This window comes from Athalia rosae, chromosome 6 (assembly GCF_917208135.1).
Source record: "Athalia rosae chromosome 6, iyAthRosa1.1, whole genome shotgun sequence".
In the NCBI taxonomy this organism is placed as follows: domain Eukaryota; kingdom Metazoa; phylum Arthropoda; class Insecta; order Hymenoptera; family Athaliidae; genus Athalia; species Athalia rosae.
Genome location: NC_064031.1, coordinates 12,712,092 through 12,728,051, shown reverse-complemented (window position 1 = coordinate 12,728,051; position 15,960 = coordinate 12,712,092). Strand labels below are relative to the sequence as shown.

Genomic DNA, 15,960 nt, shown 5'->3' with positions numbered 1-15,960 from the left:
TTAACACATTCGTTCCAATCGGTTGATCTGCATCGATATGCGGTGAGCCCGAAAGATCCGCTATTGGTTTTCTACGTATCGAAATCCAAATGAAAAACAATGACCCAGACATTTGGGGAGCAAAGTATTATTTCACTTCATCCTATCCACCGTCAAACGTCCAAGTAAGTTTGAAAATAAGAGAACAACATCACGCGATTCCGACATTATTCCGAATTATTCGTATCTTCCTACCCAATTAATTGTTTGCGCAACGAAGTTTCTTTTGCGAGTGATAATTATGGAACAACTTTACTCGGTTTGAATGGCGCGAAGATTCGGCGGCTTTAATTTTCTCCGAGGCTGAAAAAATTAGGAACAAAAAGAAATGTCGAAAAGGCAAAGAAAGTCGGTCGAATCTGTCGTATACGACGTGACGATTTTCATACAATTTTCAAACGGTCATAGAAAAGTGAAAAATTGAAAACGAGTAGAAAACAAAAAAGGCCGCGTAGCGAATAACGAGATAAAAAATACAATCATATATAACTCAAGATTTTTTAGAACAGCTAGCCTGTTAGGTCGGACACAAACAGTCTCGTCGCGTGGTACGCATATAAATATATACCGTCGTTATTGGTACATAGCGAAGCCCGCCTGGATATGGTTTGCGCGATATTATTTTCGGAATTCAAATATCAGGTATATAACGTACGTACGTCGATTACTTTTAGATTTTACAACGTTCGTACGAAATTACTATAATATTTTCGAAAAGTTTTGGTTAAAACTAAAAAAAAAACAGAATAAAAAAAGATATAAAAATTTCCGACGTTCTTTATACATGTACACACGTCGTCTGCAGGTTGCGATGCAATTTATACTACGTTCAATTGATTTCAGAAGCGAAAGAGAAATGAACGAAAAACGACGGTGGTTGTGAAGAGAGAGTATCATCAGCTGGTTCGATAACCCATGCAATCATATTTTAGCCCGCGTGCATCAGCGTCGACATATTCATGCCGCATAACGTATGCGACATGTCCGTACAATCTCATTGCTAGTCATAGAAGGTGGTTGCAGCATGCCTACGATATACACGAGATAATATCAAATCTGCAGATATCTTTGATGCGATTCGGACGCAGGTGGATGTCCGAGGCTCGAATCTAATCAAGATCGTTGTCCAGTATCCGTCGATAGTAATCAAAACGTCGGCGACCGACAAAACGGCGAATTAAACGAAATTTATGACTTGGCGCGAGTGAAAAGAGAGAAGTTGAAACGCAAAGTGATGCGCGATTCCGGTGAGCGATGCCGTTGCCGATGTCGTTGCGGGGGCGTCGAATGAACTTTAACTCCGTCGCGAAGTATAAGGAGCGAATCGGCGTTTCTCGCGAATATTGACACAAGAGAAGAGAAAAAGGCAGAAGAAAAGGGAAATCTAAATAAAATGTATATGGTGTTTGCGCTGGCGCACGGTAACCTGCAGCCCCATCGTTTCTCCCCCACCAAATCGAGATCCCCATGCGCTGGCCACGCGTTCAAAACCAACGACGAAGACGTCCGATCAAATCGAACTCGGCATCGAGATTCGTCGGTCGCGTTCTCCAACTCGAAATAACCGACAAAAAGATTCAAGTGACAAAGAACTCTAAGATTACTCAGTAAAAAGTGATTCTAAACCGGAATGTTCACGCAAGAAATGGAATTTCTGAATTTTTGATTCATTTTTTCTTTCTTCATTCCTTTCGAATTACTCGTCAATTTACTCCTACTTTTGATTGTCATGTATGTCATTGAGAAGTGAATGGAGAAAAAGGTCATTTGATGAAAAATCAAAAATTTCTCATCTCTGAAAAAATAAAATTAAAAGAAGAGAAAAAAAAAATTAAGTGTGCTGCAAACAATTCAATTTAAAGAATTAAAAAAATAAAAAACACTCACGCAGTAGCGCATGCAGACATAGATATGTATATCGCAATAGATCTGATGATGTGGTGCGGAGTTGAACTTTGACATTGATCAATTGTTTGTCGTCTATTCTTGAAGGGAGGTTGAACTTTTTCCGAAGGTGAATTTATGTCTGCGGCATAACCAGCGACCATATGACTCCCTACGACGACATAATTATCGCGAGATTTTATGTAAATTAACGAAATCAACGAAGTGGAGGTGCAGCTGTTCTTCTCAACGCTTCAGAATCCGGTCTGAGACGTTTAATGTAATACACGGTTTATGCGAACAACAGGTGAGGACTGCCGGCGGTCACAAAGAACCGTATTACTCTCCCGTCAAATTTATTTTGCGACCACATTAATCGGAGAAAACGAGGAACCACTGCTTCAGCCGTTTTAACGGAGATGATGCAGATATCAATTAATGACCACTGAATGAGCGAGACATCAAAGTTCGTTAATTGGTCTATTGTTAGGACTGCAGCATCGTTTTGATGTTATTTCTTTGATAAAAATATCATCGCGCAATGGATTACTAACGAAAGTTCTTCTTTCATAACGCATTGAATCGGATTCTGCTTTTTGATTAGATACTCAAAATGCTAATGTAATTTATACAGAGATTTCGATTCTCCTGGCCAATTTTTTTATTTTTTTTCTTTCTTATCCAATAAAGGAGTGAATCATCGGCGATTCGGGTTATTTCTTGATTTATCGATAGAAAAAATTTTCCACTTTGAGATCCGCGGAACTAAAATTTGAGAAAATGTTACGGAACTATAAATACAGTCACTCGTTTCAGGCAGTTCGTTTGCCTCGATGTGATCTCGCCCGAAAGGGTGCAGGGATACGGTAACCAATAACAATCTTGATTTACTGGTGTTTCGAAATAATGACTTCCAGTTAAAAGAAAACCAATATAAACGATGATCGGTCGAGTCAAATTGGGGAGTCGGTGGGAATAAATTCAAAGGAAAATTGGCTAGCGCCACCCGAGACATTTGATCGTGAAAGAGAGACGGAAAACTGATAATGGGGTCGTTAAAAAAAAACATTCTTCAGCAAGAAAAAAGAAACAAGTTGTTCGTATCGTTTATCGACGCGATGATCGCGATTCGTTTGAACCACCGGGGCGATTTGTTGGCGACGAAAAAAAAACAAGTTGCAAAAAAATTTAGGGACCCAAGGGGTAATGGGCTGGGAAAAAAAAACGCGCCGACAATTCGGATGGGATAGTTTTTCCCCGCGTCCGGCGGTGATATCTATTTATATGCTAAGAGATTAAACGACGATCATGTTTTTCCATCAATTACAGCGGCCCGTCGTCCAAGCGAACTAATTTTCTGTAATTTCGTGTTTTTTTTTTTCCATTTCTAGATCGTTGCCGTTGCATGCGCGTTCTCGAAAATCGATCAACTTGGTGAAAATTATGCGGAGTGACAATCCTGCGAATATTTCGCGAAGAAATCCTACCACACCGAAGGTAACGACAACCGATGGGAATTCGAAGGAGTCAAGGTTTCGGCTTGTCATAACGTCTAATGACCGTAAAGTGTAAAAAAGTTGATTGAGTCAATCATGAGTCTCGATTGGATACACCGTAAATTGATTATCAATAAACAAGTGAGAGGACCTGCAACGATTCAACGTCGTGTTAATCTCGTCGTCAGCGGTTGAAAGAAGAAATTCCGAAGAAACGTGTTTCGTCGTGGAACAAAGAGGGGTGCACAATATGTCCGGGAGCGTGATAAATTTCGGTGAACCGACGACCGACGATACGGGAACAACTGTCGTTCAATTAAACGAATCGCTGCCGGGAGCTTATAATTATTCAAAAGCAGTCGCGGAATTTTTAAAGTCCGACGATCCCTCACGCCGAGATCCTCTCTACATAGTTATACCGATAACGATAATTTACATAGCGATTTTTTCCACCGGAGTCGTCGGAAATATATCGACCTGCGTGGTCATAGCGCGAAACAGATCGATGCACACCGCAACGAATTATTATTTATTCAGTTTGGCTATATCGGATCTCCTCTTGCTTATATCCGGTCTGCCGCCCGAGATGTACTACATCTGGTCGCAATTTCCCTACATTTTCGGAGAGGTATTTTGCGTGATACAAAGCTTCGCTGCCGAAACATCGGCGAACGCGACCGTTTTGACGATAACGGCGTTCACCGTGGAGAGATACGTGGCGATATGTCACCCCTTCATATCCCACACTATGTCAAAATTGTCGAGGGCTGTTAAATTCGTGGTGGTAATATGGCTATGCGCTCTCGGTTTGGCGATACCGCAAGCTATACAATTTGGCGTTGTTTATAGCCAACATGACAATGGAACGATAATAGAAGACAGTGCTCGTTGTACCGTGAAGTGGGTTCTCATCGAACATGCCTTCGGAATATCCACCATGCTTTTTTTCGTCGTACCGATGACGATCATAACCGTTCTGTACGTTTTAATCGGAGTCAAACTGAGAAGATCACGGCTTTTGACGGCTGTCAAGAGGACTTCGATATCGAGCAGCATAAATCACGGCGATAATTCGAGCAGAGGAAGGACAGCCGCCCAACGAAACGTCATCAGAATGTTGGGTGAGATATTTCCGTCCGACTCTAATTGAAACACAATTAATTACCTGTACATTGATTTTTCAACGGAGTGTAGGACGCCTCAACGTCAGGTCCGAGTCTAGGTCTATTTCCGAAGAAATTTCCCCCCATATCGCCCCGATATCCGCTAGCCTCTCGTGCGTCCACTAGAGAATCTTTTAACAGGGCAGTACGGTCGAAACACATTATTACATTACGCAGATACGTCGACCGATAGAATAATTGTAGCTAGAGTCAATATTTCAAAGATTAACTGGCGCACACCTTGCCACTTCATACACTGGAGATGAGCTAGTGTCTGGCAGTAAACTTGAAAAGATTTAACACGGTAAACTGTTGTGATAAAAATGTGTTATTAAAATGTTTCCTGAAAACACATGGGCGGCGGTCATTAAAAATAACCCATTACCACGTGCGCCCGCGAAACCTCGAAGTCTTCCAACGAAATTATCCGATGAAATGTGACGGCTTATATCTTGAGAAACTTGCGAGCGATCGGGTTCGAGACAGTTTGAATCGGTTGAAAGTCAATTACACCGACGAAAAATCTTCGATGACTTGTTCGTCTTTATTTTATTTTTGATTTTTTTTTTTTTTTTTTCTACTTTTTGTGAAGCAAGAAACCGTCGGTTAATTTTATGAGGTAATTCCAGAGCTTAAAGATCCCTCGCTAATTCCCGGTCTAGTCTGGTAGCCTGACCAAATGGTGATTACGCAATTTTTTGGAACACTTGACCCACCTTGGTTCCAATCTGCATGGCGTATTTGTTTTATTTCATATGCTCCCCGCACAATTCGGGTCACTTCAATTAAGAACCAAGGTTGAAGACGTTTGCGTCTGTAATACGGTTCACGAATACTCATATCGGTTAATCGCCGATCGCGCCCAGTTCCACCGTTTTTGGCGACATTTTCTTTTCTTCTTCAAACGGCTCGATTTATCAGTTTCCAAACTTGATCGGGAGCTAACGTTAAAATTAATCAACCGACCGATGGGATCGTGATAAAATTTCGGTCGATGATCTGATGAGAAAATGATGTACGGCGTATCGATGAGAAAATTGGAAATTTCGGTAGCGACAAAAGGGGTTTCGTTAATGTGACTTACAAAATTTCCTCGTCCCAAAGTTCCATGTCAGACCATGCCCAAAACTTGTTCAATATTCCGTTCATCGATTCACCAAAGTATCTGGAAAAGAAAGAGAGAGATGAAGGGATGAGATAAATCGATGAATCGACGGATTGGAAAACTAGTTTCGCGAAAAACTTGCCGGTGAAAAAGAAATCTGAATCAGTGCGAGGAAGTTGATTAGTTTTTTTTGTTCTTTCTTCCGCGATACACAAATTCCTATGCGCTATAAAATATCGTCAGCTATGTATCGCGACGACAGTTACAAAGTTTGGCTCGATTCATATCGGACTTGTTTTTCCATGTACGCACATTTCCAACCGAATGATCCACTGACCCAGAAAAAGTAATGAGAACATAAGGGTCGAAATTACAGAGAGAATCTGAATCTCTCGTCAAATCGCTCGCAGTTTTCTATACCGGGGTTTATGACTGACCGAAATAACACAATCAGCTACTATTTTTAACCGTAATTTTTTGCGAATCGGTCACCATATATCATGGGCATGAATATCATCACTCCCTTGACCGTTTTATTGAGCTATACTTATCGCGAAAGAGAAAAAAAAAAAAAAAAAAAACAACGTAGGAATCGCAATAAGTTCGGTGACAAAAAAATTAAAAGTTAAATGAAATTTGTTACTACAGCAACAATCTGTGCGATGCGATACCAACTATCTCTGACAGGTTCTGATTACTTTTTGATTTTGTGTACAAATCCAACGAATATCTCACAAGGAGACCTTGCCAAGTGCCACCCACCGATTTTGACGAAACTTCGCAGGATGGAAGAATAGCAAAAAAAAACGGATACGTGTTTCGGCTTATCCGTAGACACTCAACCGTTTTCGAGAAAATTACGGTTGAAACACGAAAAATTTTTGACGTTGCTTCATGAGTCTGGCCGCGCGCCATCTGTACAAGCAGATCAGCGGTTCAGCGGCTAGCGTGACAGCTTCGAGAATTGATGCTTCGGGTTCGAGTCCGGTCAGAAATGTTTTTTTTTTCTTTTCAAATTCTTCGTCAAAGTATGCTGCGCGAACGTTCCTCATTTTATTGGGAAATACAAGGACCCTTTATTGAAATTATAATTCATCTTTTCGAATAAACTGTCCGTTATTCCGAATTATGCTACGGGGTAGGTTTTCAGGTAGGCTCGCTAGCCGTAGCCAACCGGCCGATAATTCGTAGAAAATAATACGAAATATTTTGGACTGGTAAAAAACTATATTCGACGTCTCCAAAACTGCCCCGTCCTGATTGCACAGCGGAGAGAAATCACAAGCAGACGCGACGCAATAAAAATACACTCCCTGGTCCACAATCAATTGCGGGCACTAGCATTTGAAAAAATGATTCGGTACGCATGGTTCGCCGCAAAATTATCGGCGGATCGCGAGGTTTTCAATAACGTCAACGACGTTGCGTTTCCAGATGACGTTCACACCCAGAACTGTGATTGCGGCCAAAGTGCCTTCACGCGTTGCTTCTGATGCAGAGAATATTTATGTTTTGAATGTTACTATGATAGGTACCATCCCGACGAATGCGCTACATATTGTTGAATTAATCGGGAGATAATGTAATAATAAACATAAAAATCAATAACAATAATAAGGAACGTTCGCGCAGCATACTTTGACAAAGAATTTGAAAAAAAAAAAACATCTCTGACCGGACTCGAACCCGGAGCATCAAATCTCGAAGCTGTCACGCTAGCCGCTGCACCGCTGATCTACTTGTACAGATGGCACGCGGCCAAACTCATGAAGCAACGTCAAAATTTTCCGTGTTTCAACCGTAATTTTCTCGAAAACGATTGAGTGTCTACGGATAAGCCGAAACACGTATCCGTTTTTTTTTGCTATTCTTTCATCCTGCGAAGTTTCGTCAAAATCGGTGGGTGGCACTTGGCAAGGTCTCCTTGTCAGCGACATTCATAACCGTTTGTATCATTCTCGAGGTACCTGAGGCCAAGATTTTTTTTTTTTTTCTACCAATTTTGCTTCTCCAATTTTATATAAAAATATTATTATTCGCCGAATTGATCTATGCGTAACGAAGACTGATTACAGTGCATGAATCACGTGATTCATCGTTCATTGATGTTTGCCCATACCATAAAGGCCGCAGTCTGCAGTCTCAATAAATCATCGGTCAGATATTAGAAATTCTTCTCGCGCAACTGGAATTTTGTACACTACCGGATATCCGCGCGATGCTCGGCTGTACCAACGAAACCTAAATGTCAGAGTAAAATAAAACCAACCGAGCTCAGAATTTAATCACTATTACCCTCGCTATCGCCTACTATCGGCCGTAATCCGATGGCGCGGTATCGAATAGATACACACAACGGCTGATGGTGATCTATCGAGAATGGGGTGGTAAATATCAATTAGAATCACCGGATCAAACATCCCCTCGATTCCCGCGGCAGTCGAAGTAACTCGAAGAGTTATTCGTTTTTTATTTCCACTTCAGCGTATCCCTACCGATTCGTAAAACATCGGCCCGAACATTCGGACACCTTACGAAAGCCGCGCGCGAATAAAATTTTCTAAATCCGAAATTCGAAAACGAGGAGGAATAGATCCGAATGATGAATCTAACGGACTGCAGTTTGAAAGATAAAATTTCGAAATTGAGAGGATTGAAGTAACAATAGAGGCTATACAATTGACACGGGGATGGTATGGAATTAATTCTCTCTCGCAATAACCGTGCTCCACTGAATACTGGAACCAGCTGCAAAATGGCGAGAGAAAAAAAACGAGACGTTAATCGAATTCATGTAATACCCTTCCGAAATCGAGGTGAAGAGTCGTCAGAATCGGCGGACTATGGATAGAAAAAATCCAAAAGGTATTTCGAGTCTTTGACGATATGGAAAATCAAACGAGCGAGAATTCATTCGCGGTTTTCGGTCTGATCGGTTCTCGGCTATTTTTAAACGCGGAGGACGAGGAACAGCGAAAACTATATCGTACGCTAATGAAGCGCACAATGATGTATTTAAGTCGGTATTAAATAGATTTCTAGTGTCGGCTGCGGTGAGAACAGGTGCGTGTGTGGACCGGTGCGCGTCGGGTATAAGCGCCGCGGACATTTAGAATACGTCAAAAGCCTGGCCCCCGCGCAAGTTATTAGCGTGATGAAGGTGACAGGTCGTGTCGTTATTTAAAAGTTACTGTCCGTTTAGCTGACAAATTTTCCATTCTCATGTGTCGGACGTGAGAGAGAAGCGCGATGATGTAAAAAACAGAAGTTTTCTCGCGTTCGGGATCCGTCCTAATGTTAACACAATCGGCGATGGACAAGTAGGGTGACGTGCCAAGCGGATATGAATCCATTCTATGTATCAAGCGTGATATTCCTCTATATAAATAAAAAAAATCTTGTGCCAAAAACAAATGCAAAGGAAAAGATTTTTGATATTCAGATTATAATAAAAATATAACAACATGAAGTTCGCCACGACGACGTCGCAATCCGTGCATGGGTTGAAATATTCGAATTTCTCGGTCTATGAGGGACCCCTAACTTAGCTGGAGTCAGGTAGCCACGGTCGCGCGGTTTGTTGTGGGGCGTCACCTCTGCTCAGCCCTGAAGGTGACGTCTCACAACAAAGCGCTACGCTGCTGGCTACGCTGACTCCAGCAAAGCTCGGGTTCGCTGGTGAATTGAAAAATCCGAATATTTCGACCCATGCATGGATTGCCACAAATCAAAGTGGGTCTACGACTAAAACCGATCGATATGTCTTATAATTTTTTTGCTTCCAACAGCGAATAATTGATGATTACTCAATCGATTGCACGAGTAGATGATTTTGGCTTTCAGATTTGGATTTCGGAGCTGATTATACGTGAGATTACTCTTGGAGAACCAAAACAAAATTCGATTTTTGAGCAGAACATAAATTATTTTTTTAATTGGGTTTAATATGCTTTTCGAACGTATTTTGATCTCAGGAATCTGATTCTGAAAAAAAAATTGACCTATCTCTAAAATTGACCGAGTTATCGCCCATTTTCAGCTTTTTGGGGTCAAAAATAAAAAATTGATTTTTTAGTCTATCTTGATGTCATTTGAGTTCAGGAATCCGAATCTGGAAGAAAAATTGATCTATCTGAAAAAAAGATCGAGTAATTCCCATTTTTTCGCATTTTTTTGCATAAATTTGAGGATATCTCGAAGGGAAAAAATCGTAGCTCAATTTGGACAACGGATTCGCGTTCCTGAGGTCAAAGTACATGAGAAAAGTGCCATACGATCAATTTTAAAAAATAAAAATTTTTGGTCAAAATTTGAGATTTTTCCAAGGGGTACCCCTTACGATTTTTTCAAATTTTGACCAAAAATTTTTATTTTTTAAAATTGATCGTATGGCACTTTTCTTATGTATTTTGACCTCGGGAACACGAATCCGTTGTCCAAAATGAGCTACGATTTTTTCCCTTCGAGATATCCTCAAATTTGTACCAAAAAATGCGAAAAACTGAGGATAACTCGGTTATTTTTGCAGATGGATCAATTTTTCTTCCACATTCGGATTCCTGAGCTCAAATTACATTAATATAGACTAAAAAATCAATTTTTTATTTTTGACCCCAAAAAGCTGAAAAATGGGGATAACTCGGTCAATTTTGGAGATAGATTAATTTTTCTTCCAGATTCGGATTCCTGAGGTCGAAATACGTAAGAAAAGCATATGAAACCCAATTAAAACAATGATTCATTTTTTGCTCCAAAATCAAATTTTCTTTTAATATAAAAATGAGTAACACGCAGCTAAGAAAAATTCTAATTTTATTTATCTGTTTTCGTTCCCTAGTTATTATTCCGTCAACTTCAGTGAAACACCGCAGAGGATTCTCCGACGGTTAAATTTTAGGCCGCGATGTACGCGACATTTTTTAGAATGGTTGAATTTATTGCAATATTTTCATCCTCGATGGGCGCCGGTGTATTTTCTTTTTCTTTTCATTTCCAATAACACCAGTTGCTCCGCATGCAATTCCGACGGAGATAATTGAATCGAAAGATATTTCATTTTATTAGTTGAAAAAAAATTACGTATATATCTGAATGAGAAAAGTTTACGAAAAGAAATGGAAGAATTGAGATCCATTTATTTACTTCAGTCTTTCTAACGTTCGGCGAAGTCTTGTAAAACTGAAAAACTAAATTGGTGCGCAGTATATCAAGTGTAGAGCCGGCGAAGACAACGGATGGTCGCGGGATTGGAAAAAAAAAATCGATTTCTTTAATCGTGTAAAAAGCATATAAGAGCGATGAGGAGAGCTTGACTTTTTTACAGGTGAACAATTGAATACGGGAGTGAGTTCGACCGCATAAATTTATGCATGCCAAGAATTAATCGAACGAAATCAAAGTCAATTACACGGTACAGTATGTACCGTCAATTTTTCGTGTCTCCAGATCTCACGCGCAGCGTTGAATCTTTGCAGTAGGAAGATATGATTTAACTGCCTCGAAAAAAAAAAAAAAAGAAATGGTCGGAAGAATGAAAAGGCATCAGAGATTGCTACGATCATCAGTTACTCATAATATAATGCGTAGTCGCTGGTTATAGAGATTTGAAAAGAATGGTTTCCGGCATCCAGGGTAGTTACACATCGTTGTCGTTTGTATAAGTTGACCGGAAATTTTGAAACTGAAAAATGACATCGATTTGGATGTCATTTGATACATGGTCCCTGCATGGGTATTAGCTCTGGACAGTTTCTAAGAAGAAAACCTTGTCAGATCGAGACACTATACATTCGATAAAAGCTCGCTGATGTTGGTAATCCGCCAGATAACTATACATATGTATGTGGATGTATTATTTTTTATTTGTTTTCTACACATATTTCATCGAACCTGCTCGCAGTGCAAAGAGATCAGGCGGCACCTTCGGTGTTTCAGGAAAGACACGTAAAGCTCGCTTCGAAGTTGAGAACGTGCAGTTCTGTTCGACGTCTTTTTATTTCTCGCTTTTTCAACGCTGAGACGTGATGATAAATTCTAAAAACTCAGCAAAATCGTAACTGTAATCGGGGACGCGACATAATAAAATACGACAGAGATTCAAGGAGCTTACACACCGTTCGGCGACAACGGATTCATGGATATCCACCGAATCAAACGAAACGTGGACGCGAGTGGCGTGAAGAAAATGAAGTAACGTCCGTTCTCGTTGAAATTAAATTTCACAGGATTTCTAAATTCACTCGATGGGAATCGAACCGATGGCATCAAACGGTCGCGTTGACTCTGCTTGCCGGCACCGAACGATAAAAGCTTCCCACGCAATTATTACGCACAAAAATCCCCCTCTCCCTCCCCCCCGTACTTCTCGCTCGCAACTTTCCCCGCGCGTTTTATCATCTCTCCATGTATGTAGCTCTACGTACGGTCAATTCGCAATCGACGCTTTTACCGCTCGTCCCGCAGGCGTATCCTCGTGGTGGGTGAAATCGCGGGGATTTCATGTCCTTATAAAATACCGAAAGGCCGATGAATTCTTCGCCGCTGAACGAATCGAAAGGATTTCTCGATTCGTTGAATTCTTCTTTCCGAGCTTCCGTTCGTTTGACGAATCGTTAAATCTTCGGCTTTTCGTAGCTCTGACTAATTTCATTATCGAAGTCTGGAGGTTATGCAGAATTAGAATAACGTTGTAATTCTCTCTCCTCGTTTAGGCTTTCGGTGTTCGGGTAATAACGACCAGACGATGGGTATACAAAAACAAATTATATAGGCGCTGTATACGTGCACAGTTTACGCGAAAAAGTATTAATATCGTAGAATTAACCGGCTAACTTAGTTAGAACGAACGACATTTTGTCCCACGATTAGATCCAAGACGAGCGGTCCAAAACACGTTCTAAAATTATTTCAAACTTAATTTGACGAAGTAGGTAAATTTACGATTCGACGGCACAAGGCGAACACCGCATAGCATTGTGTTCGCCGTCTTTAGAATTCTGGCGATTGTCGTTTTTAGATTTATTTTAAAAACGCCGCGTGAAATGCGTAAGCGACTCTCGGCAGTCTGAGGATTCCGTGTACTAGGCACTTGAAGATTTTTCCAAGACCCCGATAGGATTTTGATGGCTTACGGATAAGAAAAGGAGGGTAGGAGTCCCGCCGTCGATATATTATTGATAATCTATAAAAAAAAACAAAAAAAAAAAAAAAACCCGAATATTTGATGGCTGCAGACGGCGGGAGAAATGGACCAGATTGGAATTTCTCGAAATGCAAAACCTATCGGAAAACAATCAGACGACATTCGTTCGTTTTGTATTGTTCGTGGAAAACGAGTGATAATTAAAAACGAATTCGATATTCGATTCGCATAGGGTCGAAGCTTTTGATACGTATACGATAAGAGGTCCCTATATTTTGTCATCTCGGTATCAGCGGCTCTGACCTTTAGATTAACATAGGAATTCCCTTTTATTCGCCTCCACGAAACAACTGGCTAGGGACGCGTATACGTACCACTGGAAGTCATTGCTTTTTACGCGAAACCCTCGGGATAAATCAAGAAAAATAATGGAGACAAGTCACTCTCTGTCTGCCTTTGTGACCTCGACTTTACTTTAGATATGTGTGCTGTAAGTATCCCGTATCTCCCGGTCGATTTCATTCGAGCGCCTTTTCGCATAACGCACAACGAACGAGATCAACCGCTGAGAACGTGTTTCCGCACTAATACGTTCCAAGCGAAAAAAAAAAATATATATATCCTCTTTGGCCTCCAAATCGGGGAATTGTATTCGCGTACATAAGACCGCGCGAACGAGCGAAATTTATACGTTCAGAGTAAAACATCGGATCATGCGGATCCCGGATATAACACGAACACCTGTATCGAAAGCGACACCTTCGATTAACGATTCCTCATAAATTATCAATCGCATATTTTAATACCGAACATTGATCATTTATTTTTTCGCAGTTGCCGTCGTCGTCGCATTTTTTATCTGCTGGGCGCCGTTTCACGCGCAAAGATTGCTCGCCGTTTACGCTCAAGGTGCGACTGAAGAACCACATCCAGTTTTGATCATCGTCTACACTACGCTCACTTACGTTTCCGGTATATTTTACTACCTGTCCACAACGATCAATCCGCTTCTCTACAACATCATGTCCAACAAATTTCGAGAAGCATTCAAGGTAGTTGACAAATTTTATACAATAATGCACTCGATCGCTGCAGTGTGCGATATAATTTATCCTGTGAAGTATGAAACGGTTACTTTTTCACTAGGCTGATTGTCAATAACGATTGCCGAAATATCTGGTTCGAGTTTATCAACCAGACGTGGAAATATTTGCATAGAAAGTAAAACTTCCAGTTACATACACTGATATCGATTTTTGAATTTCAGACGATGCTGTCTCAGAATTGCGGGCGTAGAAAATCGCAGTGGAAGAATATTCCCCGTCGGCCGACTTACAGCGCTTTGTCACGCCGGCCAAGAAACGGGGGTAGTTATTGCCTGCGAGAAAATAATAATCGTCAATCGGCGTCGGTCTCGATAAGCGAGGAGGCGCAGCGTGCCGCGCTGGAAAGCCAACTGGTTCGAAACGACGTGCAAGGAGAAAGGAGTATTTTCGAAGGGGAAAATCAGGATTGCGTCGGATTCGATATTCCAGGATCGCCCGGAATCAACGGGACGACCATTCCCGACGAGATTTTAAAAAATGAATTCTGCCGAGGAATCAAAAGAAGCATCTCCAGGGGATCTTCGAACTCTAGTCAATACACGGTTACGACCTCCGTGAGCAAAAAGGTCAACGAAGGTAATAATAACACCGCGTTCAAGGTCGGTGGAAATTACGTGAATCGACGTTCTTCGAAAAAGCCAACATCTCAGGGAGACGATAACCCCCGATGCCAGAAAACGATTGTATTGAGTGAGTAATATATGCGATTTCAACGCAAAGTATCCCTCTCACTTTCTGAGATAATAGTTGAAAAAGAAATTTTTTTTGAACAGGTCTCCTGGCTGATAGGATAAGATTCGGTACGCGGGGACTTTTCACGTCGGACGTGAAAAATTCGAGGCCCAAAGTGAGACCGGAAGTGGCGAGTGCGCCGCCGAGATTGAAGAGCGAAACTAGCATCGAGAGTGCGAATACCATCAGCAATTCGAGTTTGCAAGATCTGGACGAGACGGAATTCACGGGTTCCGAATTGGCACGGTATATGGGAGAGGTGAATTTCGACCTGATTACCTGACGATCGGTCAAGCATTCTAGACTCCTGACGACGTCGTCCTTGCGAAGATTCTCCCTGAGAGATTAAAACGGAATTCATCCACCGTGAAATTGGATTTTCGATTACGAGGGACCGTGTGGGTGCAAGGGATGAAATTAATTAGTATCGATGCTTCTACTATCCAGAGTCCCGATCTCGGAGGAACAAAGTAAGCGAACGAATGCGGCTGATCGTTTCAGCGAAACAATTAAGTTCGAATCAGTCGCGATAAAGGAAAAAAGTAAGAGTGTCTCAATCGGATTCGATTTGCACATTCTGGGCCAAAGGAGAGCGGATAATCAACGTCACCGCAAGTACAAAACCAAAAAAAAAGAAAATAAACAAAGAAAATCCTACCGACCATGACACTGATTGATCAGATGATTTGCAGTTTGAAAAGAAAATTGTCGAGCCTTATCATAAATAATTTTATCACTATTTCGGTGTATCATTAGTATTTTTGTATTAGAATATAGTGATTCGGCAGGTCCTCAGCTCGTAAATAAGAGACAAAGTCAGTATGTATTAAAATATTCTTATAGAACGTCTTCGAAACGACAAAAGAAGAGTGTAGATATTTAATTTATTTTTGTATCCGTAAATGATTAATAAAAAAAAACAAAATAATAATTCCTATACCACGCACGCACAGGTATACGATCGATGAGCGGATCGTTGAATTTTTAGAAATATCAAAGTTTTGAAATATTCCGGAACATCATTCATTTATCCGCGGTAAAATATTAGTAACCGGGTCCGCATTATGTACAAAATTATCTGCATGTGGCTGTAACATACCTCTTATGATAAATGTATAACTGTGAATACTTTTTCGTTGAGTATTACCAAATATAAAATAAATTTGATCAACGAATGAGCGAAAACCACGTCTTTGATATGCGAGTATTCTTCTCGTATATCTAGAAATTGTGAGTTTCGTGACACGGTCACAAATGGATGAACATTTAAACTCGTCAGGGTAAAATTTCAGAT

General features: G+C 40.8%; 1 protein-coding gene across 1 annotated transcript; it reads left to right on the top strand.

The window, feature by feature from the left end:
• The first annotated feature begins 2,091 nt into the window (after positions 1–2,091).
• LOC105690830 (pyrokinin-1 receptor-like) lies at positions 2,092–15,594 on the top strand. The gene is made up of 5 exons (XM_012408950.4): positions 2,092–2,230; positions 3,315–4,540; positions 13,663–13,880; positions 14,096–14,624; positions 14,708–15,594. The coding sequence occupies exons 2-5, from the start codon at positions 3,670–3,672 to the stop codon at positions 14,947–14,949; spliced, it is 1,860 nt and encodes a 619-aa protein (XP_012264373.4). The 5' UTR covers positions 2,092–2,230; positions 3,315–3,669; the 3' UTR covers positions 14,950–15,594.
• The last annotated feature ends 366 nt before the right edge of the window (positions 15,595–15,960 follow it).

What these genes read in the sequence shown, in the direction of transcription:
- LOC105690830 (XM_012408950.4), top strand. Translation starts at nt 3,670, where the DNA reads ATGTCCGGGAGCGTGATAAATTTCGGTGAACCGACGACCGACGATACG. An exon ending in AATTTCGAGAAGCATTCAAG is followed by an intron (nt 13,881 to 14,095) that starts GTAGTTGACAAA and finishes TTTGAATTTCAG; the next exon opens with ACGATGCTGTCTCAGAATTG. An exon ending in CCAGAAAACGATTGTATTGA is followed by an intron (nt 14,625 to 14,707) that starts GTGAGTAATATA and finishes TTTTTTGAACAG; the next exon opens with GTCTCCTGGCTGATAGGATA.